General features: G+C 49.3%; 2 protein-coding genes across 2 annotated transcripts in view; both read left to right on the top strand.

The window, feature by feature from the left end:
- FSTL1 (follistatin like 1) overlaps positions 1–4,126 on the top strand; it is a 53,782-nt gene extending 49,656 nt beyond the window's left edge. The window contains exons 10-11 of the mRNA XM_055808487.1: positions 433–530; positions 794–4,126. Coding sequence (XP_055664462.1) covers positions 433–530; positions 794–838 — 143 coding nt within the window. The 3' untranslated portion in view covers positions 839–4,126. The remainder of the gene's footprint in view (positions 1–432; positions 531–793) is intronic.
- A 3,488-nt stretch (positions 4,127–7,614) lies between these two features.
- LRRC58 (leucine rich repeat containing 58) lies at positions 7,615–25,299 on the top strand. Its single transcript, XM_055808400.1, has 4 exons — positions 7,615–8,157; positions 17,750–17,878; positions 19,202–19,479; positions 20,954–25,299. The coding sequence occupies exons 1-4, from the start codon at positions 7,652–7,654 to the stop codon at positions 21,160–21,162; spliced, it is 1,122 nt and encodes a 373-aa protein (XP_055664375.1). The 5' UTR covers positions 7,615–7,651; the 3' UTR covers positions 21,163–25,299.
- Positions 25,300–27,623: the final 2,324 nt, after the last annotated feature.

The raw sequence follows: 27,623 nt of genomic DNA, 5'->3' as shown, positions 1-27,623 counted from the left end.
TATTGTCAGAGGGATAATGAAAGCAAAGAGTCAGATCAGATACATCAGCAAGTTGCATATCCACTGAGCGAAATTACCTCTTCATTAGGCATCAGTTACAGCACTGAGCTTCCATTTATTCCTTACAAGAGGCCAAGATGTTTGAACTCATTCTAGGTGGTGCTTTTAAATAATAGGCAGCCTCTTCCTTGTGGTTTTATTATTTACGATGTGGGAGAGACGGGGGCAGACTGGATACCCAGGTTCTGAAGTCCCAGGCAGCCACAAGGCCCGTTCTCTTCCTAAGAAGCCAGCCCATACCCTCCTCCAGCAAAGCCTTGCTAAGCTTGAGGTGCGCTGTGGCCAGCCTCCCTCTTTTTGTTCTACATGGTTCAGCCTCTGAAATTTCCATCCCGTACTTGTGATAATGCTGAACTCTGTTTCTGTTTGCAGGGAAGAATGAGAAGGTGCCTGCTCAGAGACAGCGACCTGATCAAGACTTGACTGAGGAGGAGCTGGCTAGATACATTCAGGAACTGCAGAAGCATCAGGTTAGCGTGAGGCTGGGAAGCTCTGCTTGTACTACACCTCTCCTTGCTAGAGGCGTTCCCTCTGCTTCTGTCGCTTGGGGACTTCTGGTAGAAGGGGGAGCACAGTAAAGGGGGATCTCGCTTTGCCTGTGGGGACAAATCCAGGTGTGAGGCTTTGAGACGTAAGCCAGTGTCGGCGCTGCTTGTGGATGGACCAAAGGCTTCAGGGCACTGCCAGCTCCTGTGTTGGTGCAGAGCTTCACTTTTGTGCTCTCTTTCTCTAGGAGACGGCTGAGAAGACCAAGAGAATGAGCACCAAGGAGATGTAAGGGGCCTCCACACCGGAGGAGCCCAGGAGGATGGGCCCAACCTGCCACCCTGTCCTCCAGTGCTGATCTCAGTATGCACAAGTGTCTGCTACAGTTGCCCAGTCACAGATATTTACATTGTATAGCGATGGGTTATTTGTTTTGTAATACACAGAGAATGGGGCCAGGAAAGGGGAGTAGAGCCCACCTGTTCAGGGAGCTTCATTGCTGGGGCCTTCGAAGGCTCAGAGGGACTTACGGCAGCCTCTGGGACCCTTTCCCAGACCAGGCAGCTGCTCCCTCCAAAAATTAACAGGTATTTCTTGTTCCCCTGGATCCGGGGAAAGGACGGAGGTCAGTGCTGGATGGAAAAGGGGGTCTTCAATCGATACAATTTTCAGCACCAGCCTTGGCTGCAGAAATACGGGCCTGGCAGTTTTGTGGCTGAGCACGTGTGCTGCAGGGCATCATTAGCCAAGGACCTTGCCCTGCTTACCCTCCCTTTTGGTTCTTGCTCCTCAAAGCTGGTCAGCCTGGTGTGACACCTGGAAGTCGTGGTGCCATGCTTCTGGCATGAGTCCAGCACGTTCCTCCTTGCTTTCCACCACTGTCCCCAGCAGCTCCTCCAGTACATTGTGGGCTCCAACACAACATGGTTCCTTTTGACCTCATCTCACTCTTACTCTCCCTGCCCCCTCCTTAGAGGTGCTATCATGTTTTTTTCTTATCACATTGACATGCTGACTCCCCCTTTTGTTTTGGTTGTTTGGGTTTTTTTATTACTTTATTTCCTATGGTAGTAATTCAGCTTTTGTATGTTTCGTAGCTCTAGGTCTTTCAAGAAAACCCAGCCTGTGGGGTTTTTTTATTGACAGTGCTGTAATGCCCATACACAGTTTGTATCGCACTGCGCTCAGACACCGCAGACACCACAAGCAACTTGTGAGCCCTGCACTACAGGGTATTTCTCAGCTGGGGATAGCAATGTCCCTCGTGGGAAGAAGAGACAGGGCTGGATGTAGTTAGTTTCACCAGGCACAGATTGACACTGCAGCTCTCTAGCTCTTGGTCCCTTAGCTAGCGTTGACCACGTGCTCAAGGTCCATGCTCAGGCCTCTCTAAATTGCCCAGAAAGAAGTGCCAGGTAGTCTAGAGACAGAAGGACCGGGCCATCCTGTTAGTAGGGTATCTTAAAAGACTTACCTACATGGAAATCTGTTTAGTGGGAGTCTGGGCTCTTAGCCATCATCTTGGGCTTTCCATTTCCATCTGGGGTGAGGCAGCAGCATTAGTCTTTGATTCCAGCTCTGAGTTTGGAGTCAGGGCTGGAAGCCTCATTACTGATGCGTTTTAGAGTTTGATCAGACCATCTCTAGCCACCCTCACATCCATCCCTTCATGGGTCTTTTTTGTCTGATTTTTTTCTCAGAGCATTGGTCCTAGATAGATACAAATGAAATGCTGTTTCGTTGACAATCACCTCTGTAGCCTCAAGCCCAGCTCATTTTCTCCTGCAGTTGTCGAATGTACTTCATGCACTCACACACCTGAACATCTAGTTTCCACATTCCCTTCATGCCCCAGCTGTGCATCCCAAGCAGTTGCATGTACCCCGAGATGACTGCTAGTGACTTCCATCTTCCCTCTGTGAGCAACTTCAGCGGTTGTTGCCAGGTTTCTTGCAGTCCCTAGTGCTTCCTCAAGCAAAACTCCACTTGCATCTGCAAAAGAAACGTTCTGCTTGAGTAAAGGTCAGCAGGACTTTTGTCCCAACCTTCCCCTTTTTGCACAGCGCTTTCCTTGGAGAGGAAGAATGAACTGGTACGTAGCACGTGTAGGAAGAGAGGAAGGCTTGGTCCCTCCTGTGGTCTTGCCTGTGAGCCAGGTTTATTAAAGGCTCTCTGGTCTTGTAGCTGTTTTCCTGTTGTGAACCCAGAGGATTCCTATTGCCTTTGGCACAGTGCCGCACTTCCAGTGAGAATCATAATCTACCCCGCCGTGCTTGGAGGTTTGGGCATAGTAAATACAAAAGGGGGCTGGTTCTTTTCCCATGGGGGTCTGGATTTGAGAAGCTGTTGCCTGTGAAGGTGAGGGGAATGCATCCACAGGAGCTGAGGGTAACATGGACAGCGCTGCACTGGGACAGAGTCGCTGTGTCCTGGTGGCGCTGGAGGAAGCAGCTGGTGGAATAGGAGCACCCGTTAGGTGTGCCCTATTAGGAGCACCCTTGCTTCTCCCCAACTGTATGAGCAAAAGAGCCTCATGTGCTGGATCTGGCAAAAGAGCCTCATGTGCTATTCTGACCCCACTCTGAAAAGCAGTTTGTGCCTCCCAGCTCACTTCCTTCCAGCTTGGATCATTAAAGTGCCTTAGAGGAAACAACAGCTTGCCTTAAAGGCTTTCCCTGGATGGGGATAACATCTTATTGTCCAGACAGGAATATCTCCAACTGGAGGAACCAGAGCACACGCAGGAGCTCGGAGGCTAATCCACTGCAGAAGGGCTTGTGTAGGCTGCGTTACGCAATGCGTTCTCTGGTCCCCTTCCTGTCTCCTGTGGATGTGCTGTTGTGAGGATGGCTGCTGGGGGCAGCTGGAGAGGTGGGTGCTGGCAGGTGAGGTTTACAGAGCTTGTGCTTGCACCAAAGGTGGAGGGGTGGCTGCTAGCTCGGGCGAGGCGAGCTGGGCTCTCTGACAAGCTATACAGCCTAGCCTCGGGTAGCCTGGGCCAGCGGGGCGGGAGCACCCGAAACGGGCCCCCACGGAAAGGGCCGCTGCCTGCAGAGTCTTTTCTTCCTTGTGCTCTGCGGAGCCTTTTCCTCCTTGCGCCCTCAAAGGGAAGCGCAGAGAGCGATGCTGGTTCTAAGGGCTACAGTCCCCAAAGGGGACCGAAACATCTCGCCGCCATGCCGAGGGGAAGGGCAGCGTTAGGTGTGCGATGCCCAGGCCGTACCCTGCAGCAGGCTGGTCGGTTGGTAACTTCTGCAGGGTGACGTGGCTGCTGGGGAAGGAAGTGCTGGATTCCAGCCATTGCCCTCTGGGACAATTGCTGTACAGACTGCAAGGGGCAGGGAAGGCATTTGGTTTGGGGTTTGGTTTTTGTCGTTCTCTTTCCAAAAAAAACAAATTTAAGCAACAAACAAAAAAGTCCCACTCCTCCCTTTGTATTCCCTCCTGTACATGTGTGAAATTTATCAGTATTCTGTAGGTTTCCTTAGTGCACTTATTTTACTTGATTTTGTAATTTTTTTTTGAAGCAGGGGGGTTTGGATATTACTGCCAAATAAATGAAACAAAATTTAAAAAACAAGAGCTGTTTTGTTTTATTTCTTACAAGCCATATTCCTCATTTTCATCTTCCCCCCCAAAAAATAAACTGTCTTTTTGCATGTCTATATGCAGTTCTCAATGTGCCTGACAAATGCGAGACACAACTGTCTCCGGTTTGTGGCAAGGTAGCGGCAGAGATGCAGCTGGCAGCCGCGACTCCTGCCTCCCAGCCACACGCTTTCAATGAGGAGATTGCTCCCCGAGGCTCTTAGTATCCCGTTCGTTCCCCTGGCACACACTCCGTCTGTGCTGCTGGGAAAGAAAATCTTAGCAGCTCTCCACACGTGATGTGGTCAGAAGATGAACTAAGGTCATGCTGCCGACAGAAAGGCAAACCACTGCAGAATGGGAAGAATTCAGAGGGACACAGGCAGTCAAATACGGGGCAATTGCTATCCCATGTGGCATCAGGGGAGCCTCAGCTGGCGTGCCTTCTGGTTTGGGCAGTGCCTTTCATGGAACGGGTGGATCAGGTGGGAAGACCCCAGAGGCAAGTAAAAATAATAACTAAAGGTCTTGAAAATGTGACTTACAAGGACAGACCAGAAGCCTTAGGCACAGTTAAGGAGGAAGGCTCTGAATGGTTGTCTTAGGTGGAGACTGCTACCAAGTTGAACATACCCATCTCACTGTGCTGGATGGAATGCTAGCTTCAGTTGTGGCAGTCAAGGCAGGTCTAGGTGAGACATCAAGGAATGCTTCTGAATGCCCAGGTTAGCAAAGAACTGGAAGACGCTTCCTTGATATTTCAAAGATTTCCTCCCTGTATGGATTTTAAGAAAAGACTACAATAACAACTATCGGGACCAGACCAAGTACAGCTGACCCTACCCTAAGGTGGGAGAACAGGCTGGTGACCCTCCTGATGTCCCTTCTGTTTCTGATATGACCTTACCATAGGTCTGGACAAGGCTGAATAGCCAGGGTCACCTTTGCTGAACTGAATGATGAAACGGCCTTCAATGGTCTCATATAACAGAAGCATAATTTCTTACCATTCATGTCCCCCGTAACTGTATTGGACTTAGCAACTTCTGCTACTGTGAGTTCTTCTAAGGAACTGACAGTCCGACAGAAGAGAAGGCTGCCTTGCTTTGTTTCACTTGGTGTGTTCATTCCAAAGCTGTTTAAAAAAAACCAACACAAACATTGCCTCTTAACACGTTACTTTTCACACCAAATGGCCCCTTTAGGGTGTACCAGCTGCTGCTGATGCAGCCTTAGCTGTGGCGTTCCCTGCCCGTTCACTGCTCAACTGCAGAATGCATCTGCTTTATTACTTTAATTTCTAGTGCTAGACTTTCCAAGGATTTTATAAGAAAGGAAGTGTCATCCACGAATTTAGCTAGATGGCACAACAAATACTTTGCCTGGTGCATCATGGGTGCTTACTGAAGCAAAATGATGTTGGGGTGGGAGAGAGGAAAAGCCAAGTCTGTTGCCCACTGCTAGCAGAGGCCTGACAAAAACTCCAACCTGTCTGTTTATGGAGGGAAGCACATCTGAATATTAGAAAGTTGCTGCACTATAGCTACGCACACTTGACTGCTTCACAGTTCTGCAGCACTGTTAAGCTTCAAACTGAGAAACAGGCTATTTAAGTGGTTGATCAAGACTCCGAACTGCATTTTTAAGGTCTTCATTAATTTTAATTCTGAAGATGGGAGCAAACTGATCTATAATAAGACTCAGCTCCTGAAAAATACTGAACCAGTTCATAGGAGACAACTTTGGGAGAACGCAGACTTAAAGCACTGCAGAAGACAAGAGCAAAATCGAGGTGACCTTACTCCTGTGCTTTCATAAACCCTTCCACAAACTGTCCTGATCCAGCTGAAACAGCACAACCTTTACAGAGTGGGCAAAATTATATTGAAAAAATATGTTTATATATTGCACCTGTAAATCCGTATAAACTTATAAAACAAATTAAACAAGTCCAATGGCAGGTGACCTGTTCATGCCCACCCACTCTAGCATACCCCTGCTCGAAGGCTGAACGCAGCCCTGACAACTCCTGCTCTCAGGAATGGGAGGCAGCACTTCAAAATATTTGTAGTGGTAAAATCCCAAGTTCATAGGAGCACCAAAGGAAGGACAAGTGGACCATGGGTTTCATCCGTAATATTCTGGACGCCTTTGAACTCAGCATTGTTACTGCTTCACGTGTTGTTTTTAAACTCTTGTCTGATGCAAACCAACCGTGGGTTGTTTGTGTTTCTTCCACTCTGACAGAGACTTTTGTGTCTACGAAGTACTTTAAGCAGGTGGGCAATTGCCGCCCCCTTCTTTTTGGTTCCTCTACATATCACGAGTGTTTAAGCCCACACTTTGTCAGGTCAAAAGTTCCCTTGGGCTGTGAATCTTCTCATTGTCATCACGCGCTGCTGCTGCTGCTTCTTCCAATGGGTGATTACTGATTACACCGCTGTTAACCTGTGTCCAAAGGGCGATGAATTGAAATCACAAATCTTGAGTTGCCTGTTCGTGTGTGGGTACACCCAGGGTCAGCTCCACATCGAGCTGTAACCTGCACCAGGCCTCTCCACCTGACAGACTTGGGTGTAGCAGATTAACTCCCACCAATGCCCTGGTGCGGGATTAAAACTGTCTTTTCACATCCAGGCAAGGAGATACACCCAGGTACTTCTGGGGGGCACCTCTGCTGGGCTCCTCCAGCAGCAGGTCCGCAGGGACTGAAGCAGACACACCGTGGCCACAAGGCCAGGATGTCACAGGCCGGCACACCACAGGCCGGGTGACCACAGGCCGGGACGCCACAGACCGGGACGCCACAGGCCGGGACGCCACAGGCCGGGCTCCGCCACCAGCAGCTGCCACAAAGGCCTTGTGCCATACAGGGGACTGCCGGTGCCTTTCCCTCGGGGCCTGAGGGTGACTGAAAAGGCGAGGAGGAAGGCTGTGGTTTTAATTTTTCAGTCAGAAAGAGTCAAGAGCTTTAGTATCCGGCTCCAGTGAGCCTGGCGTAAGAGCCTGTGAAGGGAGCAGGTGCCATTTCCAAGCCCCCCGCGGGCACCCAGCGGTTCTCCAGCAGCCCGGCTGAGCCAGGCCCGCCGGCAGCGCGCTGTAACGGTAGCCCGGAGGCCGAGTACCGGTCCCACGGGGTCACTAACCGGCCGCCGGGGGTGCCGGCCAAGCCTGCACATCTCCACAGACGCGGCCGCCGGCCGCCCCGCCTCCGCACCTTCCTCGCATGCGCGTTCCGGGGCCGCGACGAGGCTCCCTCTCTTCCTGCCGCCCGCCCGCGGGCGCCCCGCAACCTGCATAAAGATCTCTCACCCCTCTGCAGCCGCGGGGGCCGCTCTCTCCTCAGCGGGCGGCGCGCCCGGGATCGAGCATAGCACCGTAGGGCCGCGGGGTGGGTGAGGGCGGCGGCGGAGCTATTCAGATTCCGGGGCGGGGCGGGGCGGGGCGAGGCGTGGGAGACCCCGGGGTGACGCAGGGGCGGCGGCGGCGCGCGGGGACGGCGGGCGGTGCGGGCGGGATGGCGGCGGCGGGCGGCGCGGCCCCGCAGCCGGAGCCGGAGCTGGAGCTGGAGCGGCGCGGCCCGGCGGCGGAGGGCGAGGAGGAGGCGGCCGAGGCGGAGCTGGCGGCCGAGCTGGCGGCGCGGCGCAGCGCGGAGGCGCGGCGGCTGGTGCTGTCGCCGCGGCGGCTGTCGGGCCCGCTGCCCGCCGGGCTGTCGCAGTGGTTCCCGGCGCTGGAGGTGCTGGACGTGAGCGGGACGGGGCTGGCGGAGCTGGGCGCCGAGCTGCTGGCCTTGCCGCGTCTCCACACGCTCCTGGCCAAGAACAACCGGCTGGGCGGGCCCGGCTCGCTGCCCAAGGGGCTGGGGCAGGCCCCGCTCGGCCGCTCCCTCCGCGTCCTCAACCTCAGCGGGAACCGCTTCGCAGAGGTGCCGCCCGCCCTGCTGGGGCTCCGCGGGCTGCAGAGCCTCAGCCTCGGCGGCAACCGCCTCCACGGCATCCCGCCCGACATCCAGGAGCTCCGCAGGTGAGGGCAGGGCGCCGGGCGGGACGGGCCTCCCGCGCCCCCGGGGCCGGGCCTGGGCCGTTGCCCGGCGGGGGTGGGGGGTGAGGGAAGCCCCGCGGCTGCCAGGTAAACCCAACCGGATTTTCTGGCCACCGCCGGCAGCACGCCTTGCACCTCGCTCCCACTCGGGGAGTGAGTTTTGCCCAGCCTCAGCTGTCTCCAGGCACTGCAGCCGCTAACGTGGCTCTTCCCCTTGGCCAGGCTCAGTTGCCAACCACTGGAGCCGCTGGCCAGGCGGACAGTGGGCACAATGGGCGGCTTGCTTGGGATTTCCCAGTCCGCCGGCTGCCTTGGTGAGGGGAGGCTCCTCAGAACGATGGCACGGTTGGTAGGAGCATTGACGCACAGCAGGCACCCCATGGCTCTGCTCTAATGCAGATCTCTAGGCGAGAGCAAAATAAAACCCCCGGTCTCTTGCAGCTGGTGGCTGTGCGGTGGGCTGCACGGGGAAACAGAGACCTGGCTGTGGCTCGTGCAGACAATAGGGCCTTTCTGATACAGCTCCAGTCTCATCTGGGTGCTTGCTGGCATTGGGGGGGGTGGGGGTGGGGGGTGTTGTGTTTCTCTCCACCCCTCTGGCTCATGTAGATCCGGCAGATCAGCTGACAGGCCTTCTGAAGCGTTGATCCCTGGGCCGCTCGGATGCGGTGGTACATGTGGCTCCGGGGCTGGGCCAAACAACCGCAGGCCCATGGCATGGAAACCCATGGCTGAATCACGGCAGTTCCTACCAACTGTTCCCACCCCACCAATGCTTGGTAGGACTGGGTATTGACTGCCCACGTTGACCTGGGGTAGGTACATCTGAGGCCTGGCCTCCTCCTGGGCAAGCTGGAGGCCGTGTTCCGACTTGTGTGTTACATGCAGGCACTTTGGTGAGTCCTGCTGGTTTCTCATGCCGCAGACTAGCCCCTGCATGGCTCTGTGCTAAGGCTTTGGGTCTGAACTCTCTTTGCTCCAGCTCTTTGCCAAAGGACTCACCTGAGGCAGCCTCTTACGCAAATTCCAGCAACCTTGACCCTAAATAGCTGGATTTGCCCTGATGGCTCAGCAGAGCTGCATCCAGTGGAAGCACTGGATGTTGTGTGTGGGATGCTGTCTCCCACGGCCTGAGGTAGGCAGGTTGTGCCAGAGCTGCTTGAGTGCTGGTAGGGTATGGTTTTGTCTGCTGTAATGTAAATACAGTTGGGTATGTGACTTTTGCCCAGGTGCACCTCTTGAGGATTTGGAGCAATTGTGGGTTAAGTGAAGTTAGAGAGATGCTATGAGGCATTTTGAGTGGTAGAGAATGCCCATGTCCTTGGCAGAGTTGGGATGCGTCCTGCGTTGGGGCTGTCAGGGGAAGGAGGAACCTCAGTTTTCTCTCTGTTCAGTAGCCGTCGCTTCAGGGATAATGAGGGAAATGAGGACAGCGGCACCAACTTCAAAGGAGAGGAGGCTGATGGAGGAGGACAGTTGTGTGGGAGATGATGCATGTTGCCTCTGTGGCATGCCTGGTAGCATCCAGGATGTGGTTGGGATCTGGTTGTTGCTGCCACCTCTGAGGCAGAGGCTCCCTGCTGCTGCTTACACGCTGTCATCTGTGGTTGTGATTTTTTTTTTTTTCCTTTTTTCCCCAAGAAAACAAACCTCAGCCCTGCTTTTTGTTACACTGCTGACCTCGGGAAGATAATCAGGCTGCATAGCACTGCACATGATGCCCCAGTGGGCTATGCTCCGTGCTGTACCCCTGTCAAATTCCTGGTGCATGGTTATTCTGCTTTGTTCCTCTGGCCTGTCCTGAAGAAGGGCTTCGGTTTGTCCTGTCCTGCAGCTTTTCTTGGGCTGGTCATGCTTGAACCCCAGAATTCTGAGAAGGTGAATGGGGACAAGACTATTGAACTGTCTGGTTATCATTACAAAGTGATGTGTCAGGTAGAAAAACGAGACTAGACCCAGCTTGTGTCTGCTGCCCGCGTAATTACTGCTAACTCATTGAACTTCTGCTAATGTGTCACCATAATATAATTGAACTTTAGCTCAAGATAGCGAATTGGTGCTCCACCAGGATTGTCAACTTCTTTACCACTGTGCCATCAGTGACCCTTCTGTATCCGGGACTGCTCAAGTAACCAAAGGAAGTGGCACACTTGCTTGCCAGAGCTGGGAGAAAACAATGCTTTATAATCTAATGTTCCTTCAGAGGGAATCCTGAATCTACTCAGTGGGAGCCAGATAACCAGTGACCCAACACACTTGCCAAAAAGATAGTGAATGTGTAGAGAAACTGTTGCTAGATCCTCCTCTCGCCTGCCAGCAAGAGGGGTGTCTGCAGTGTGAGTGTGCGTGGTGTTGAAGTGGGTAAAACGAGCCTGAGTGAGGACAGAGCAGAGCCAGCTGCTGTGGCAGGGCAACACGGAGACCTCCCCATTCGCTTCTGCACTCTGGGCTGGGAGGCGGCATCTGGTGTAGGTGTTGGGGCTTCTGTTAACCTCGCAGCTCGAGCCGCAAGGGTCCATCTCGCTGTTGCTGGCAAGCCAAGACTCTGAGCCTTTTTCCAGATGCAACCTCCCATGAAAAACATTTTTTTCATGTTGTATGATCTCTGAGGCCACAGAGGAATGAATGCAAGCAGCACTTTGATAGGACACGTTCCTCCTGCTGGTACTTGAGCTCCTGAGGCCAGCAGTGCTCTTCTTCCTGTGACCCTGGCAGCTTCCCATTTCCTCCAGTCACTGATTATAGAGCAAAGCAGAGCTGCAGAGATCTAGAAATACTACTTATGTTTCCAGGGAAGGTCTGAGCTCTCGTGAAACTTTTAAAAAATTCTTGATAACTAAGCAGTTAAGTCTTTCCTCTGCACCCTGTAGTTTCCTGTTGTAGTTTCTGAAGGGGTAGCATGTTGGTTTTAGCGAAGGCCAGGTAACTCCTGCAGCAGGTAAGGAACCTGCATGGTGAAGCTGAAGGACTAGAAAGCTGATGGGTCTGATATGCCAAAGGAGAAGGAACACGCTGGCAGCTACAGAGGCAAAGGCCCTGGAATGAGACACGTGTGCCGTGCGGTGTTACTCACATGAAGATAATAAATCTTCAACTTCTCAGAAATCTGGGGTCAGACGTTCTGTGCAAAAACTTTTCCCTAGCATGTTCCTGGTGATCTGGCAAGCTAATAAAAAGCAATTAAAAACCACAACCGGTCCTGCTGCTGTCTTGTCTTACTCCTTCCAGCTTCGGCCATCTGCCCCATCCTTGCCCACACAAATCTTTGTGTGCAGTGCAGGATCCTGCGGGGAAAGTGAGTGCCTTTCGCCTGATTATCAGTTACCTCCTAGGCTGTTGTAGAAGTACCACCCATAGATAGATGTCCTGCTGCTTCAGACTTCTTCGCACTGCTTCATCGGTGGATGATCATGATTGCTCTGGTGATGGCAGCAGGATGATGCTGATCATAGCATGCTGGCACCAAGGATCAATAGCCTTTGATTCATGTTTTCCATTAGGAAAATGCAACTCTCTTTCCTTCCAGTTCCACCATAGGTGTCTGTGGTGACCAGCAACAGCCTCATGTTTCTGAGAAAGGTAAGTGTGGGCCCTGCTGAAGGCTTTTGTTATGTTGAGGCTGTGCCAGCTCCTTCGGTAAGCCTGCCGCCCCCGGTTCAGGCAGCTAGCAGTGTCAGCACAGTGCAAGACCTCAATTGCAGCGTTGGCTGTTGCTGTGAATGTCGAGTAGGAAATGCACCAGGTAGGTGAGAGCAGCTCTCTTTGCATTGCTTTCCTGTTTGATACCAGATAAAAGATGAGCTTAGCGTAGGTAGACCGAAGTGTCATCTTTTCTGTAGTTCTCCCTCCGACACTGACCTTGCTGAGTTTTTGGCGTGAGATGTTATAGGCAGCCTGTCTCTCTCAGACTCAATTCACAGCCCCCAGCAGCTCCTGAACTGTGATCTGCGTAGGCATCCCACCGCTGCGCTGGCTGGGTCTGTCCTTCCTCTGCTGATCCAGCTGGGGATGCGCTGAGGGACAATGTGTGTTATGGCTGGTGAGCTGGAAATGTGGTTGTCTACTTGTCCCCGTTCTGGATGAAATCTGTTTGGCAAGTCTGGTAAAACACAGCTCTGATGCTTACTGTCCAACTGTGGCTTTTGACTTAAGGGTGTGTGGATTGCCCTCGTCAGCATGCACGCCTGCAAGTGTCCCATAAAGAGAAAAATTCTCAAGAGCTTAGTGAAATGAAGTTAATACCTTGAATCTCCAGACGTGAATTTCAGGTTTAGTCTGACTCTTCCAGTGAATACTCTCATGCTCAGTAGAGCACCAGGAGCAGGTGGAAAGAGCTTGGAAAAGAGCCAGGCTCTTCCCAGGTGTCTGCCATGCATGCTTCTTTCCTTCTTGCTTGGATCCCTCTAGTAAAGCCCAGTTGTGCAAGGGCTGGGATCAAAGGCCTCAAACGCCTAACTGGATTCATCCAAGTTTTGTGTAGAGGCTTAGGTGCCATGAAAACCAGAGTATTTGCTTTTATTTGTGGGTAGTATTAAGCGTGTTAGACAAGCATACGCTTAAGAAGGGCTGTTACAGTGTGGGAAAAATGGCAAGGGAAGCTTTGATAAAGATACAGCATTAGGAAATCTGCTTGCTGCCTCCCTTTTTCTTCCCCTCTTCAAACGTTTTGCAAATAGTTTTCAGACAACTGTTTGATCTTAAATTTGCGTGTCAGCAAAGGCTATGCAGTTCTCTCAGGAATTAACAAATTGCAGAACAGGGTTAACAGGAGTGTACTGTGGGCTGCTTTTAAATTCCTGCCTTGCATGAGCCTCAAAACTGCCCTGGAAATTTCTTGCTAAAAAGTTTATCTTAAAAAGACCTGGAGCTATTTCAGGCTCTGTTGTTTCTTTTTAGATTACCTATTTAGATGCATCTGTTTGATGTCAGCTGTTAAATTTTACCCAAAGAAGCATCTGTGGGGAAAGAGGGTGGATTTAAAATTTGAGTATCTTCCATGCCAGGAGACATTCTCCCCTTGAAACACGACTATGAAAGCGTGGTAATTGATAGGGTATAAAAAAATACCTCGAGTGTGTAGAGTGGGCTCTTATTTACTGGGTGTTTTGGGGCTTTTTGATTTGTTTTGTGGTATACGATGACCTGGAAACCTTAAGGACATACTCAAGCAGAAATGTACGGTCTCTTGGCACGTTAAACTTTGCTGCCGCAACCTGAATCGATTCATGTTCGGGCATTTCCCCACTCTAACAGGATTTTCACTGCCACCCTGCAACCCGGTGGTGTGAAATCCCCTGCCAGAGAGGAGTGACACACGAGGGGCTTGTGTTGTGGTTTAACCCCAGCCAGTAGCTAAACATCACGCAGCTGCTTGATCATTCCCTCCGTGGGATGGGGGAGAGAATTGGGGAGGGGGGAGTAAAATCAGTGAGTTGAGATAAAGACAGTTACTAGGGCAGAAAAGGAAGGGGAAATAATACTAAATGATAAAAGGATTAGCATATACAAAACAAGTGATGCATAATGCAGTTACTCACCCGCTGACCGATGCCCAGCCGGTTCCCAAGCAGCAGCCTCTGAGCAGCTTCCCCCCCCAGCCCCCTCCCCAGTTTATATACTGAGCATGATGTCCTATGGTATGGAATATCCCTTTGGTCTGGTTGGGTCAGCTGTCCTGGCTGTGTCCCCTCCCAGCTTCTTGTGCCACTCCAGCCTGCTTACTTGCTGGTAGGGTGGTGCGTGAGAAGCTGAGAAGTCCTTCATCTAGTGTAAACCCTGCTTAGCAACGTTACCAACATTACTCTTATCCTAAAGCCAAAACATGGTGCTATACCAGCTGCTAGGAAGAAAATTAACTGTCCCGGCCGAAGCCAGGACAACCTGGCGTGCTGGCTGCTCCTTGGCACAGCTCGTCCTGGCTGTGCGGAGCGAGGGACCTGCTGGCTGTGAGGCTGAAAGGGCCTCGGGCTTTTTATTAGTGCATTTGTAAACATTGCTAAAAAACAGGAGAGAAAGTGTCGCCCCCCATTAGTTGCTCTGTCAAATGGAGGGTTTTTTTCAATTTTTCTGAAGACGGGTTTTGCTAGTGTTTGTCGCCCCTTGATACTTGTTCAGCCAGAGCCTGTGTGGCCGGTTGGAAGCACGTAATTTATTCTACCTTCAAAAATAGGAACCGAGCTTACATTTGTTTGAGGCTGGCTGATCTTTCTTTTTTTTCCAAGTTCCTGGACTGACTTTTGAAAGTACAGAAAAATTCCAGCTCTCCCTCTGTGTACACAGTGATGCATGAGACCTTAGCCGGCTTGTCCAAACGACTACGCAGATTAATGATTGTCAGAAAAACTGGGTCTTGGTGTGAAAGGTTAGTTAGAAGTATTGGCTGAGCTCCGTCCCGTCTCTACTGTGGTCCTCCGGTGAAAAAACGGTAACCGTGGTGGATTGCCTTGTTGCAGGCTCTTTCGTGAGGAGGGCAGAGCTCAGCGCTCTCTTGCTTGTACTGAGCAGCAAACTGCCCTGCGAGTAGGACATGTGGAGAGCCAGCGTTGCCATGGCCTCTGCGTATGCGCTGGGTATGGCACAGGATCAGGCTGGGAGCAGATGAGCTGGGAACAGACTGTGGCCCCGGTGGTGTGGTTGGCGCTCCTTGCAAAAGGGTTGCATCCCGTGGAAGTCCTTGCCTGTGTCGTGATTCGCTTCGCTCAAGCAATTCTTGACACTTCAATTTGATGCAGAAATGACTGGTGTTAGTTTTTTCCATCTCGCTCAGCCAACACTAGGATCTAGCAAATTATATTTTGGGGACAGGAGTTACACATCTCTTTTGCCTACTGAGCCGTGTTTCAGTGGAAGCTGTAAGAACAACTTTAAAATAAGTTTCTTTATAGTTTCAAAACCTCCTCCCTGTGCTTTTTTAAATAAATTTACCGTCTAGCTCATATCTTAAATTGATGTTGGAAATTCTGAATTTGCTGTACTAGACTGGGCCCAGGGACTTGTTAGTCTGCTGACCTCAAAAAAGTGTTTCAGAAGACCGGTAAAAAGAAAAGAATTTTTAAGAAACCCTTTGCTGCCAGTGAAGGAGTTCCCTTATTTAGTGGAGTTTTTTTTTAGTTAGAAGCAGTTTGTTGTGTGTTGTGTGGAGCTTTACGTCCTAGCTAGTATAACTGAGTGTTCTTATTACTCAGACTTTGCAAAGAATGGATTTGAAAGCTGTGAGTAGTTTGTAGGCAGTGCTTTTGCCTGCTTAGTTTGCACAGTAAACTTACACATTTCAGGCCTCGCAATGACTCTCAGAAATATTTTTTACTATGTATTTTGCACCCGTCTTCTCCTCCTCCTGGTAGTATATGTTTTTATACAATGTGTCTTTACAGACATGATTGTCTTCAGACACAGAGGATGAAGAGTTAATTATTCATTTCTCCTAGGAAGTGGAAACTTGTACACATCTAAACCTTGTTTAAACATTGAAATCCACGTTACTAGAATTCCCTTGCCCAACAGTTTTCAGTGTGGGCTCCAGCAATGGCATGGAGTTAAAATACGCCTAGGAATTGTGTGGTCAGCAGTTAAGTCCCTAATGAGAGCCGAGCAGCCTAAATCCACCTTGGGAGACAATGGAAGCTGAAGGAGGAATTTTGGTTAAAACTTGGGGCTTTGTGAGGGGATCAAAATTTAATTAAAAATAATCCCCCTTGATGCGGTCTCTGCGCAGCAGCCTTCCTCCTACCCCTGCTCCTCACCTACAGGTTCTCTGCATAGAAGAGGCTACTGTGAGCAGTGGGGTAGTGGTGGTTTTCCCTGTGTACTTTCTTGAGTGTTCAGAGTAACCTTCCCGTGGCTGTCCCACTTGATCTCTCAACTGAAGCAAGGGTAGTTCCTTCCTTTCATATAGTCAAATTCAGTTAATTTGTGCCCACTTTGTGAGATTTCAGTTGTTTGGCTTGCCTCTGATGTACTCCAGAAAGGCAGGCGACTCCGGAGGAAGTGAAGTCTGTGAGTGTTGTGTTGTGGGGTCTGTTGTTCTGTTCCGTGCTGTTGGGCAGATGGACCTTTGTGCTGTGTTAGTGGCCCCCGTAGCCCAATTAGGTGCTGTCGTTGGATCTTTGAGGTTCAAGTTTCTTGCAGGAACTGAATGAATTAGTCTCTTTCTACTGGTCTTCCGCTCCGTCCCAGGGGAAGCCTCAGGGAGGAGCTACTCCGGTGCTCCACACGTGCTGGGGAACAGTTTTAGGGTTCAGACCTGCCTCTGGATTGACCACAGTGTCCCTTGGGTTGTTTGGTCCTGTGTTTCTTTGCCGGTTGTACCCAATACCTTTCCCAGTTGCTGGAGTGGGGTGAAGGTATCTTCCATTCCAAGGAGGTTATAAGCTGTTCTTAAAGCAAGGCTGACGGAGCCTGGGTGACTTCTCTTTCCCTGAGCTGCGGGGAATGCTTGGTGGATCGCAGGGGGACACGGCTGGAGCTGGGCAGCTAACCTGACCGCGTGCTGGCGATCTTGAACCAGCACGGGCAGACAGGACCATGGGATCCACCCCATCGTCAGGCATGGGAAAAAGCATCGGGACCGTGATTAGCAGTGGTGTCTCTTCCCAGCCAGAAGTACCCAAACTGAACTTGCCTTTGCTCCTCTTCCAGGCAACATCTGAGAACGGGGGGTGGAGGGGGTGGGGTGGGGAACATCTGACTCTTTGAAATAGGGACTCAAAAGCTATTATGTTGAAGAAAAGTGCTTGCCAATTTTTTTCCTAGGAGGGCAGAGATGCAGCAAATACTGGCTATTCCACCTGGCCGAAGGGATCTGGTGCCTCTCTTTGTTGCTGTCTCCCATCCACGGAAGTTCCACAGGACATCCAGTGATTTTTGATACTATATTTTTTTTCTCCCCATTTTATTTAGGCCCAAACTGCAGTTAAGCCCAGCCAGTGCTTTTGGTAGCTTTGGGCTCCTTGACTTCAGTATAGTGAAATCAACGTGTCTGAGAAACTGTGTGATGTACTTGTGTGGCTCGGGTGCGCTCTGCACTGTTGCAGCTGTGGTGGTGTCAGCATGTGAACTGTATCAAAGCAGGACTGGCAGCCTCTGACTTCTGCTGAAAGGTTGCAGTTAGACACCGAGGAGTCAAGTGATACCATAAAGAGCGACTAGCACTTGTGCAGGGCCAGGATTTTCAGGGAGAGCCACTGCTGTCTTGCTTTGCCCCTCCTGAAGCTGAGAACCCCCACTGGCTGCAGCAGGGCTGCAGACCCTTGTGTACAGGCTGCTTTTGCTTGGAAATACCAGCAGGAGCTTTGTATGCGGGGTTGGTGTAGGAATATGTAGTGGTCTGGCACCTGCCGGCAGATAGAATGGTGACTGCAGGAGGCTGGAGGTAAATCTCAACATTATCTGTTGTGAAACAGCAGCTCTGTTGTAATTTTGATGTGCAACTCAGCTTCACCCCCCCCAGCAAATTATCTCATACATAGTATTCTGTAAGTTTTCTTTAAAAAATGCAGGAGATGAGAAGATCTACTGTTAAATGAAACTGGAAACAACCTTAATGAAATAATGTGTTTTCTCTTCTCTTTTTCAGTTTAGAGTTTCTCTACCTTGGAGGGAATTTCATTACTTCAATTCCACCTGAACTAGCAAACCTACCTTCTCTAAGCTATCTAGTTCTGTGTGACAACAAGATCCAGAGCATTCCACCGCAGCTGGCACAGTGAGTATTTACTGTCATCAGCCACCAGCCGTAATTAACCCTTTGAGCTTTTCCTTCTGCATGTGTGGATGAGAGCACCTGGGAGGACCTATCTGTCCTTCGCTTTGTTGGTGTAACTAGACTTGAACAAGAAGATCCTTAGCATGGTGCACTGCAGGCAGACCGTGAATATATAATATGAAAATCTCAATCAAAGACTCAGAGAAAAAAAATATCACTGAGTGTACACTTTAAGGTGAATTCATAGATTTGTACAGAAAGCCCTGGGAAGTACTTGGGCGACTCTGAAAAGATAAACTGCCGTGCTATTGCATTCTTGGTGATGGATGCTTGGTCAGTTTTGTCTTTCACCCAAAGCCTTTCTGCGTGTGGTTTTGTGTTGTACCATCCCCTGTGTTCGCTTGGCACTTCTTACTCTGGGATGTCAGAATGTTTTAGTGTTTGTAAAATCCCTCAGCAGAGCCCTAGAGGCTAAGTTACTGCTTCATCTGTTTCATAAGGAGGGGAAAAAAGGACATGCCCAACTCTGGAGGGGTTGGCTAAGATGGCAGGTGAAGAATTCAGTATGTAGCTGTAACCCCAAAAGCAACTGACTGAATGACAGCATGGAGGTTTCAGAGTTGGAATTGGATGGTGTAGTGGTTTTGTTCTTGATGTACGATGTCCAATTGTCCTGTAACTTGTACTGGCTTGAGAGCATCCCTGGATGCTGTGCTGGAGCATTGCTTTGTGCTTCCTGATGGAGAACACCTCCTCCAAAAGCCAAAAACCTGCTTATCACGTGTTCCGGTGCTAGCCTGGCCTGACCTTGCTTAACATTGGAGATCTGGTAATATCGCAGCGTAAGGCGATGCAGCCGCAAGCAACGAAAACACAGGGTTTTCCAGAGCCGGTTGCCTACCGGCGCTCATCTTTAATGCATGAGCAAAATCAGGTGACTTTCATTCAAAGTACTGCGTGGAACCACTCTTGATGCATGCACTGGGTACAAGGAAGCCTTATCTCCCCTGAAAGCACGCAGGTTTTGTACTGTTGTTCTGTGTACCCTCTTTTGGGGGGTGGGAGTGGGAATACTGAGGGGGACAGCAGCATATTTAAGACTGTGTTTCTTGAACAGGCATTCTGGAGCTGCGCCAAGTTTTCTAGGGCATTGTGTGTGCTAGAGTAACAGCAGCTTTTTTAGCACAAATTTATGCTTTTAAAAGAAGAAATGCCAAAGAAAAAGAAATTGGTGGGAGAGGGGAGAGTAACCAGGTGTGCGTAATGCAGTTGTGGAATGATTTTGCTTGCACATCTTGACTGAGTTTCCATCTCTGTTTGCAGGCTGCATTCCCTGCGCTCCCTTAGCCTGCACAATAACCTGCTGACTTACCTTCCTCGAGAGATCCTTAACCTGGTTCACCTGGAAGAGCTTAGCTTGCGTGGGAACCCCTTGGTGGTTCGGTTTGTCCGTGACCTGACCTACAATCCCCCAAGCCTTCTGGAACTGGCTGGACGCACAATTAAAACTCGCAGTGTTCCCTACGCTCCCAGCGATCTCCCGGAGAATCTGGTCCGGTATCTGAGCTTGGCCAGCAACTGTCCCAACCCTAAATGCGGGGGTAAGTTCACCTTCGCTGCCCTGCTTCCTGCTTTCACCTGCTGGGTTTTCTTCCCTCTGACTGGCCGTGGCTTTAGTAGCTCAGTCGGGTTAGGTGTGGTGTTGCACCCAAATTAGAGTTGTATTTCATCAGCTCCGGGCCACCTGCAAACTTGTCCTTAGGGACCCGTGTTCACTTGGGAGCGATACTCAGCACTGTAGTGCTGGTTTACTGTGTTTGCATGGGAAGGTAAGACGGTGTTTCCGTCGGAGCCTTCGCAGCTCATCCCAGCACTCCTCTCCGCCCTTGTGGTCTGAAGTTTCCAATCCATTTGCCCTGAAATAGCTCAGACTGAGCAATGGACAGAACTTTTGCAAGCTCTCTTGCTGAACAGCAAGCTTCATTTCTGGGTGGAAAAGAGGAGAGAGACTGTAGTGTGTGGCAGTTACCAAGAGTAATTTGTTTAGCTCTTGCTTGGGACTAACAACATGTAGTTCCTGGAAGGAGAGGACTTCATAGAAAAGCCTAGAATGCTTGGGCCTAATTTGGCTTAATGTTTAATCTTTATCCAGAGTAAATGATCTGCTCATTTAGCCTTCAGAAGATTAAGGAAAAAAAATCGTTAATTAGTATCTACCCTGCAGTCATAATGCAGGCTGTTATCTTATCTCCTCACAGGACAATATCAAAGCATGCTCCATAAGCTAAGACGGAAGGGCTGGAACTTGTGTTGTAAGGGAGAGAAATGTTTCCTTTTTTAGAGTTTTGCACAGCTTGGCTAACAGTGGATTGGGTTTGCTCTTTCTCGCTTTTCCTTATGAGCTAGGACGGTACTGCGGTGTTGCTCTAGTGCTGCAGGAGAAAAGTTTACTCCAGACCAGCTAGGACTTAAAACACTGCTGGAAACTTCTGAAAATGTCAGTGTCTAAAATCACTTGCTGTGACGGGAAGAGAACGTAATTGTGTGTTACAGCAACGCTGTTGCCATGGAAAGTGGCATCCAAGCTCAGCATGGTGACTTCGCTCAAGCAGAAGAAAAGTAGAGCTATGAAGGTCTACTTGTGAACCTGGTTTTGCTAGCTGGTAGAAGAGGTTTTACAAGTTTGAAAATAGAGTGGATGAATTAATTTGACATTTAACAAGTTTGCAAATTCCCAGCCTGGGTGAGATTTCTTTCAAATGGTTAGAAAAAAATTGCTGAATTCTTTGGAAGTAGCTGCCCTGTGTCTTTTCACGCAGAATGTGCCATTCTGAATCGCCTCCCAGATACAGTTTTACAGTTTGGGTTTTTTCTTAATAAGAAAAGAAAATCCACATTTCCACAGGTGTCCCGGTCCCTCCTTTTCCTCCAGCATCCCTTGTGCTTCTGCGTCTGGAGTGGTGTCAACTAAATCCTAATTCGAGGCGTTTGCGCCAGCAGCCACAACCTTGCAGGATTTATGGCTTCCTCTGCGTGGGGTCTCACGTGTTGTTCCCGTTGCCTCTGCCCTTACAGGTGTCTACTTTGACAGCTGCGTCAGACAAATCAAGTTCGTTGACTTCTGCGGGAAGTATCGCCTGCCTCTGATGCACTACCTGTGCTCCCCAGAGTGCTCCTCTCCCTGCAGCTCTGCCTCCCAGAGCTCTACTTCCCAGAGCGAGTCCGACTCTGAGGACGAAGCCAGCGTCGCTGCGCGCAGGATGCAGAAAGTCCTTCTGGGATAAGAGGGAGCGGGAGGGGAAGACGGGAAGGAAAACATGTTTGAAAAGCAATAATGGAAAAACGAAGCCCGAGCCTCTGGCCTGAAGGGCTCACGAGAAACTGTTCTCAAGTCGATGTAAGGGGCAGAACATCTTAGCCAGCCTAGACCTGCTGGGCGCAGCTGCTTAGGGAACTAACTCGGTGGCATGCTGCCTTTAGGGTGCCTGGGGTTGTTAGAAACATCTCCTGTCTGGGAGACACCCCCTCTCCCTCCTGTGCGCTGGGGAGGGGGATTTGTTCTCACTGGCGGATTGAGAAGAATTTTCATACGTGACACTTTGCTGGATTTCAGTCCTCCTGCAGCGCAAAGGAGACTGTCCAGCTCTCTTAACACTGTGGTAGATCAGAAACAGGCTAATGATGCCATGTGAGTACGTACGGACCCCAATGTTTTATATAGCGTTTTGATTTTTTGCTGTCTCCTTTGATTTCAGTTACAGATTTTACACCCATCCACTACAAAATTATTTTTTTTTTTCTGTTCAGGAGGAGATTTTTTCCAAACTCTGGCTACTCTTCCTTCGCCTAGAGGTGTAGTGTGTCTGTGCTGTCACAGATGTTACAGCCGTGGTAGAACCGAGCCACCTTTTTTTCTTCCTTGTTATACCAAGCTGCTCTTAGTGTTTCCTCCTAACTGTATTTGTTATTTTTCCTCCCTCTGCCTCTTCCCATCACACCTGGAGTGTTGCTGTCTTTATGGTGCCTTCAGAAAACAGACAAGTTGTTCTGTTGAGACTCAGTATTACTCCAGACTTGTGGCTGTACACACCTGCGCAAGGGTCCAGATGTGATGCTCTGCGTCATGGTTTTGAGTCTCAGTTTACTGGAGCAAATTTGCTTTTTTATCTGTGAATTGCAGGAAGGGTCTTGACTGACATTGCTTGTTTCTGAACAGCCATGTCCCCCGGCTGCCGCCAGCCCTGCTGTGCTTGGCGCAGAATTACTTTCCATCTTTAGGGTCATCTGCTTGAAGCTGGCAGCAGCTTAATGAATTGGAAGTATGGAGAGAAGTGCTGGGGTGAATGTTTTGTTTGTTGGTGTTTTTTCTTTTTCGTAACTTGAGAGTTAAAGCTGGTAGGGAGGCTAAGGTGCGTTGTCTGAGTGTCTTGCACAAGGTGGTTTTGAAACCTCTTCCTTATTTATTTGTTTGCATTTGCTCTAGTTACAATAGCTTTGTCAGTCTGTTGGGTTGCCGAAATAACACATTCAGTTATCTTAAACTGTGTTTAGAGGAAAGCTGCAGAAACCAGCTCCGAATTTTGAAGTATTAAGAAATAGCTTATAAAGGTTAGCATTATAAAATGACATATATCTGTAAATGTACTTTAAGGGGCTGTTGTGTTTGGCTCAGCGAGAGCTGCCCCTTTATCAATATTTCATGGCAGACAGTCCTTTTGATGCAGTTTCAGATAAAGCAAATCCAGCTGTGCCTTTGAATGCATGAGCAGGAGCAAATACATTGGGTTAAGAAGCTAAAGGAATGAGAAAAACTTTTCTTAACCCACTTTGGCCCTACAAGGGAAATTAAAAGCCTGTGCTCTGCTCCGGCATTCAGAAAACACAGGTACCTATTTGAATGTCTTATGGCAGCTCTGTGTTAATGGTCCTGTTTAATTACATTTGACACTTTATATATTAAAGCACTTTGATAATTCTACTCATTGTAACTAGATTTAGTGATTATTTTTGTTAGTAGTAGTAGACTACAGTGTTTCCTTTCATGTGACCTGAAGAACGAGGTCTGTGAAACTTTGCACATTCCAGTCTGTCATGGTGCGCAGGTTGATCTTCTTGCCTTGCATCTCCTTGACAGCACTGCTCATTCCCCAGTTTCCTTTGGAGAGAACTGGAATTTGAAAGAAATTATCTGTTTGTAAAATAGCACCCTGTCCGTTATTAATCATTGCAACTTAGTACAAAGATTTCCCACATGCACAGATCTGCAGGGACCTAAATTGCACGTGCTCTGTGCCTTTCCAAATAACTTTTTTTATAGTCTATTTTTAAGACACAGTAAGGTATATGTGCAAAGCAACTGGATGTCACTTTAGCAGATCCCGTGAGGTTTGCTTGGGAAGAACAACCTATAGATTTTGTGAGAAACCTGCATGCTGTTGGGTAAACTGGGATCAGAGGGTGGCCTGTACTTTGTTCTTCATCTCCTCTCTCAGATGATGCTTCCTGCCCCAAGTGAATATTGTCATACCAGCGCTGGAGGACAGTAAACTGATTGCAGAGCCCCGATTTCCAGCGAGCTGCTGATGTAACATTAGCGACTGTGTGATCTAGAACTTGGCTCTTCTGCCAGGGGAAGTGAGCCACACCAGCTGAGATCTCAAGATCTTCTGAGCTCAGGGCCATGAGGTACCACCTCCTCCGTCCCTCTCTTTAGCAGCAGCTCTCTGGAGGTCATGTGTTGGTTTTTTTTACACTTCACAAAGTTAGATTTCACCACGGTTCCTGTTGGCACACCAGCACTTCTGTGTGTGACGGGTTAGGACCGGTGGTGGCTGCTTCTAATCTGGCTTGATCCTTAACTGTATTTTCTTTCCTAACTGAACAGGCATCCCATTTCTGCCCTTATTCTCAGAGGGCTAACAGGCTAACCTTTTTCCACAGCTTCTTCACTGTAGCCAGGTCAAAACTTGACAGCTTACGCGGTTGATATCTCTACGCATTTTTAGACTTGATAAAACATCTCTTAAATATATATATATTCCCAAATGTAGCTACCAAGTTTTCTTTTTGCTGCTGGGCTTTAAAGTGCAATTCAAGTAAGTCAGGATGTAAAACAATCAAGGACTTGTAAGAAAAACCAATCAATGGTTGATTGGTTGGTTGGGGTTGGGGTTTTTTTTCCCCTCTGAGATGTATTTGAGAGGACCAGGGATGCAGGTTTGTCCTGTAGTGCCTAACGTACTGAGCCCCTGAGAGTCAGCTTGTTCAGCAATTGTTAGCCCCCAAAGACTGGAAAATGTACTGGGCAATATTATAGGTAAGACACAACTTGAAAATACACGGCTAGGTGGTAGGGATTAGTTCCTACCACCCCCTTCTCAGGGGCCCTGAGAAGCAGACGGTGGGTTTGCCAGCATTACGGCTCTCTTTGTCAGCTTTAAATAGTGGGTTTCAGTTCCTACAGATGCATCTGGGAGTGAAGCCTTCAGTCAGTGTTTTGGTATCAGTCCCCTTGTTGCTACAGCAGCCCAGCACGTCTGGCTTTTGAAACTGTTCTTGAGCTGAGACACAAGTGTGTGAAGCAGAGTTGCTCATTCCTTCCTCCCCGCAGGGCCGGGGCGCTGCCCGCATTCATCCCCTGCCCTTCATCCCCTGCCCTGCCGCCGCTGCGGGGCTGGCTGCATGCAGGTGCTCAGGGGTCACCTTAGAAAGAAGCAAAATATCAATGTGACTGGAAGCAACTGACACAGTTGCCAATTCTTTTATGTTTCTCTTTCTTTAATAGGAGGTGAGACTTGAGGAAGTCAGTAATGAATATTTAAACATACTCTGAAGTGGCCAGATGCAGTTTTTCATGGGCTTCTGTCCTGGTCATTTTAAGTCTTTGAAACCTTGTGTTGAATTATAATGGGAGTGGGGGGGAGGGAGGGGAGAACCAGCTCCTTTTTGTTCCTTGCTCTTGTTGGCAATAATGAATGGAAGGAATTTAATCCAATGAAAGTAATGAAACTTAATCCCTGCGATGTGTCTTTGTTACCCAGTTCAAAGAACATTTTAATGCATCTTATTCACACTATGCCCTCCCTCCCCAACTGAAGGTACTTCAAATAGACTACTTCAGAATGCACACTAATGCAGCAATAACTCTGTCTTGGAAACCTCTCTATTGATTATTTCATTTGCCTGCCTGACTAGAGGATTGATCTTTTACTGACCTGAACGTTAAGGCTAGAAAGGATTCTCATCCAGCCCTTTGGGTGAATTTTTATCATGAGCATTTGTTTTAGGCCGTCTTAAAGTGCCTTATGTTTTTAAAAGTGTATTTTACTAGAAATGTATAAATGTAGAATATCTTTTAACAGTATTTCATTATGAGCTGTAAAACAAATCGCAAACACTAAACCAAAAATGTTATTTCTACAGTTGTCTGTCCATTATTTGCCGATGTCTCAATTCCGCTGTTGCCGCGGGCAGAACCCTGGCAGAATTATAAACGTTAAAAACGGGGTTAGACGTGGTCAGGGAGTAGATGGGAGGTGACCTGTGCTGGGAGTGGGCAAGACTTCCAAAGGGAATGCTGGAGCTCTTGGCTTTTGGGGCCCACTTGTGACAGACCAGCGTGTGTTACACACCCGACCCATTTACTTCTGCTGTAGTGTTGCAGAAATCTGCTCCGTGGTTTAAAGGCAGGAGTAACTCACAAGCAAGATAAATATACGAACAGGAGAAAAACGGTGTCGTGGTAGTTTTCCAGCAATACGAAACAACACTTCTAAACTTCTTGAATTGTTTCCCTCTTAATACACTAAACCTGTAAATGAGTTTTTGAATGTTAATTTTCTGATCATGTTAACTGGCTAATGTGTTCCCATTTCTTGTGTAATCCCATGTTTCCTCCTACATCCTGAGGAGTTTTTGTGATCTATTGCCAAAATGTTTTGGATCCTGCCGTGCAATTAGCAGTTGTCAGTGCAGAAATGTGGTGTGTTTGAAAATAGGACGGTGGGAAACAAGAATTGGTTGATATAAACTTCAGCAGGAACTGTTTCAGAAACTGTTCAACTTCATTTGTAATGAAAAACCTCTCAAATATGCAGCAGCCCCATTTCAAATAACAAAATACTGAGGAATGCAGTGACCTTGCCTGTAATAACCAGGCTGAGAATATTCTTGCCTCTTTTTGTTAACTAATGTAAGATACCCTTTTCTGGGCCTTTTTAGTACCTTTCTTATATTTGGAAACTGGAAGTGCTTGTTCAAAGGAGCTTCGGGTGGTCTCCACTCCAACCTCTTCATTTAAGCAGGACTGTTGCCAGCACGAGTCCAGGTCGCTGTGGGTTTTTCAAGCTGAGTCTTAGAAACTTCCAGGGACGAAGAGCCCACCACCTCTCTGCCTCTGGTGCTGTAATCTCCTCCTAGTGCAGAAGTCTCTCCAAATGTCCAACATCTTCCTGATGTTTGTTGCCTGTCTTCTAATCTCAAGGAGCAAATCTTGGCTCTCAAACTTCTCTGCTTTAGCACTAATGCAATGAGAAGAGTGCAAATGAAACGTGAGTTACACAGATGCCCGAAGCAGATGCTCAGAATGTCAGATTGACACTTCAGGCTCATGCAAAATTGTATGTATCTAACAGGGAGCATTATGTCGATGCCTTGGAAGTGTTCTTCATGAAGTAGAGCTGTATGTTTCCTGCTGGGATGGGCTACCTTATGTGTTCAAGACAGTTAGAGCTGAATGTAGGCACCTTTTCCCCTGCGCTAAGGTTGTGAGTTGCAGTTGCCAACCATTTCACAAAATGACCGGAAGGAAGTTAGTCCTAGTGCTGCACTGAAGGTGGGCAGGGCCATCTGCACCCTTGGTTACGGTCTGGAGATGGCATGCCATGTCCGAGTGTCTCTTCCCTTTGCAGCGGCCGCTGATCCGTGGTGACTTGCTGGAGGAGGGTTGAGAGCATGTGGTGGTGTACCACGGTGTGCTGCGGGCTCCGCTCTCAGCAGTCAGCAAAGTGGAGGGGTTTGACAAGGAGTTTCTAACAGCAGCCAAGGTCCTTTGAGGCTGGAGGAGAAGGTAATCCCCAGCAGCGCCCAAGTCCTGCTGCCAGTTGGTTTGGGGCGAGGTGAGGATGCAGCTTGGCTGGGGTCAGTTCAAGAGATGGGTCCTGCTGCCAGTTGGTTTGGGGCGAGGTGAGGATGCAGCTTGGCTGGGGTCAGTTCAAGAGCTGGTCACCCAGGGAGCACCCAAGACCCTTCTTCTTGTCCTGGCCTGGGACTTGCTGGTGGCCGCTCGAAGCTTGCTACCAGGCTGGCGAGCAATCTTCAGTGCTGTCCAGGTGCCCTGCCTGTATTCCCTTCTTGGCTCTGTGGAAAAAGCAGGACCTGAACTCAGTATGGATTAGTGAGGTGTGTATTTATGCTAAATATTACGCTTTGATCAGGGTGTGGAAGCCTCGCAAGGCTGGCTGCTGTTTGCACAGCTCTGAAGATCTCTGCTGGTGTGTTGGTAAATGAACGATTTCGCCAAGCTGCATCATTGCTTGTGCAGGGGAACGTGACGGAGCAGGAGCATGGCTGGGTCTTTGCCTGTGCTGGGACACAGACGCTGATGAACTGGTAAGCTGGGAGGGCAACAAACCCTTCATCTGGTTGATATTTTGGGGTGGGGGCAGGGGGTCACAAGCCGAAGCCCAGCAGGTCGGCACATCACCCTTTACGTCAGCAAGGATGTAAAGACCTGTACGAAAGGTGC

The sequence above is a fragment of the Falco peregrinus genome, chromosome 6 (assembly GCF_023634155.1).
Source record: "Falco peregrinus isolate bFalPer1 chromosome 6, bFalPer1.pri, whole genome shotgun sequence".
Classification (NCBI taxonomy): domain Eukaryota; kingdom Metazoa; phylum Chordata; class Aves; order Falconiformes; family Falconidae; genus Falco; species Falco peregrinus.
The sequence above is the reverse complement of the archived record's forward strand: the minus strand, read 5'-3'. Positions and strand labels throughout refer to the sequence as shown.

Excerpts from the sequence above, each read along its gene's own strand:
- LRRC58 (XM_055808400.1), top strand. The coding sequence starts at position 7,652 with ATGGCGGCGGCGGGCGGCGCGGCCCCGCAGCCGGAGCCGGAGCTGGAG. Across the intron at positions 17,879-19,201 it reads ATTCCACCGCAGCTGGCACA|GCTGCATTCCCTGCGCTCCC; the intron begins GTGAGTATTTAC and ends CTCTGTTTGCAG. Across the intron at positions 19,480-20,953 it reads TCCCAACCCTAAATGCGGGG|GTGTCTACTTTGACAGCTGC; the intron begins GTAAGTTCACCT and ends CTGCCCTTACAG.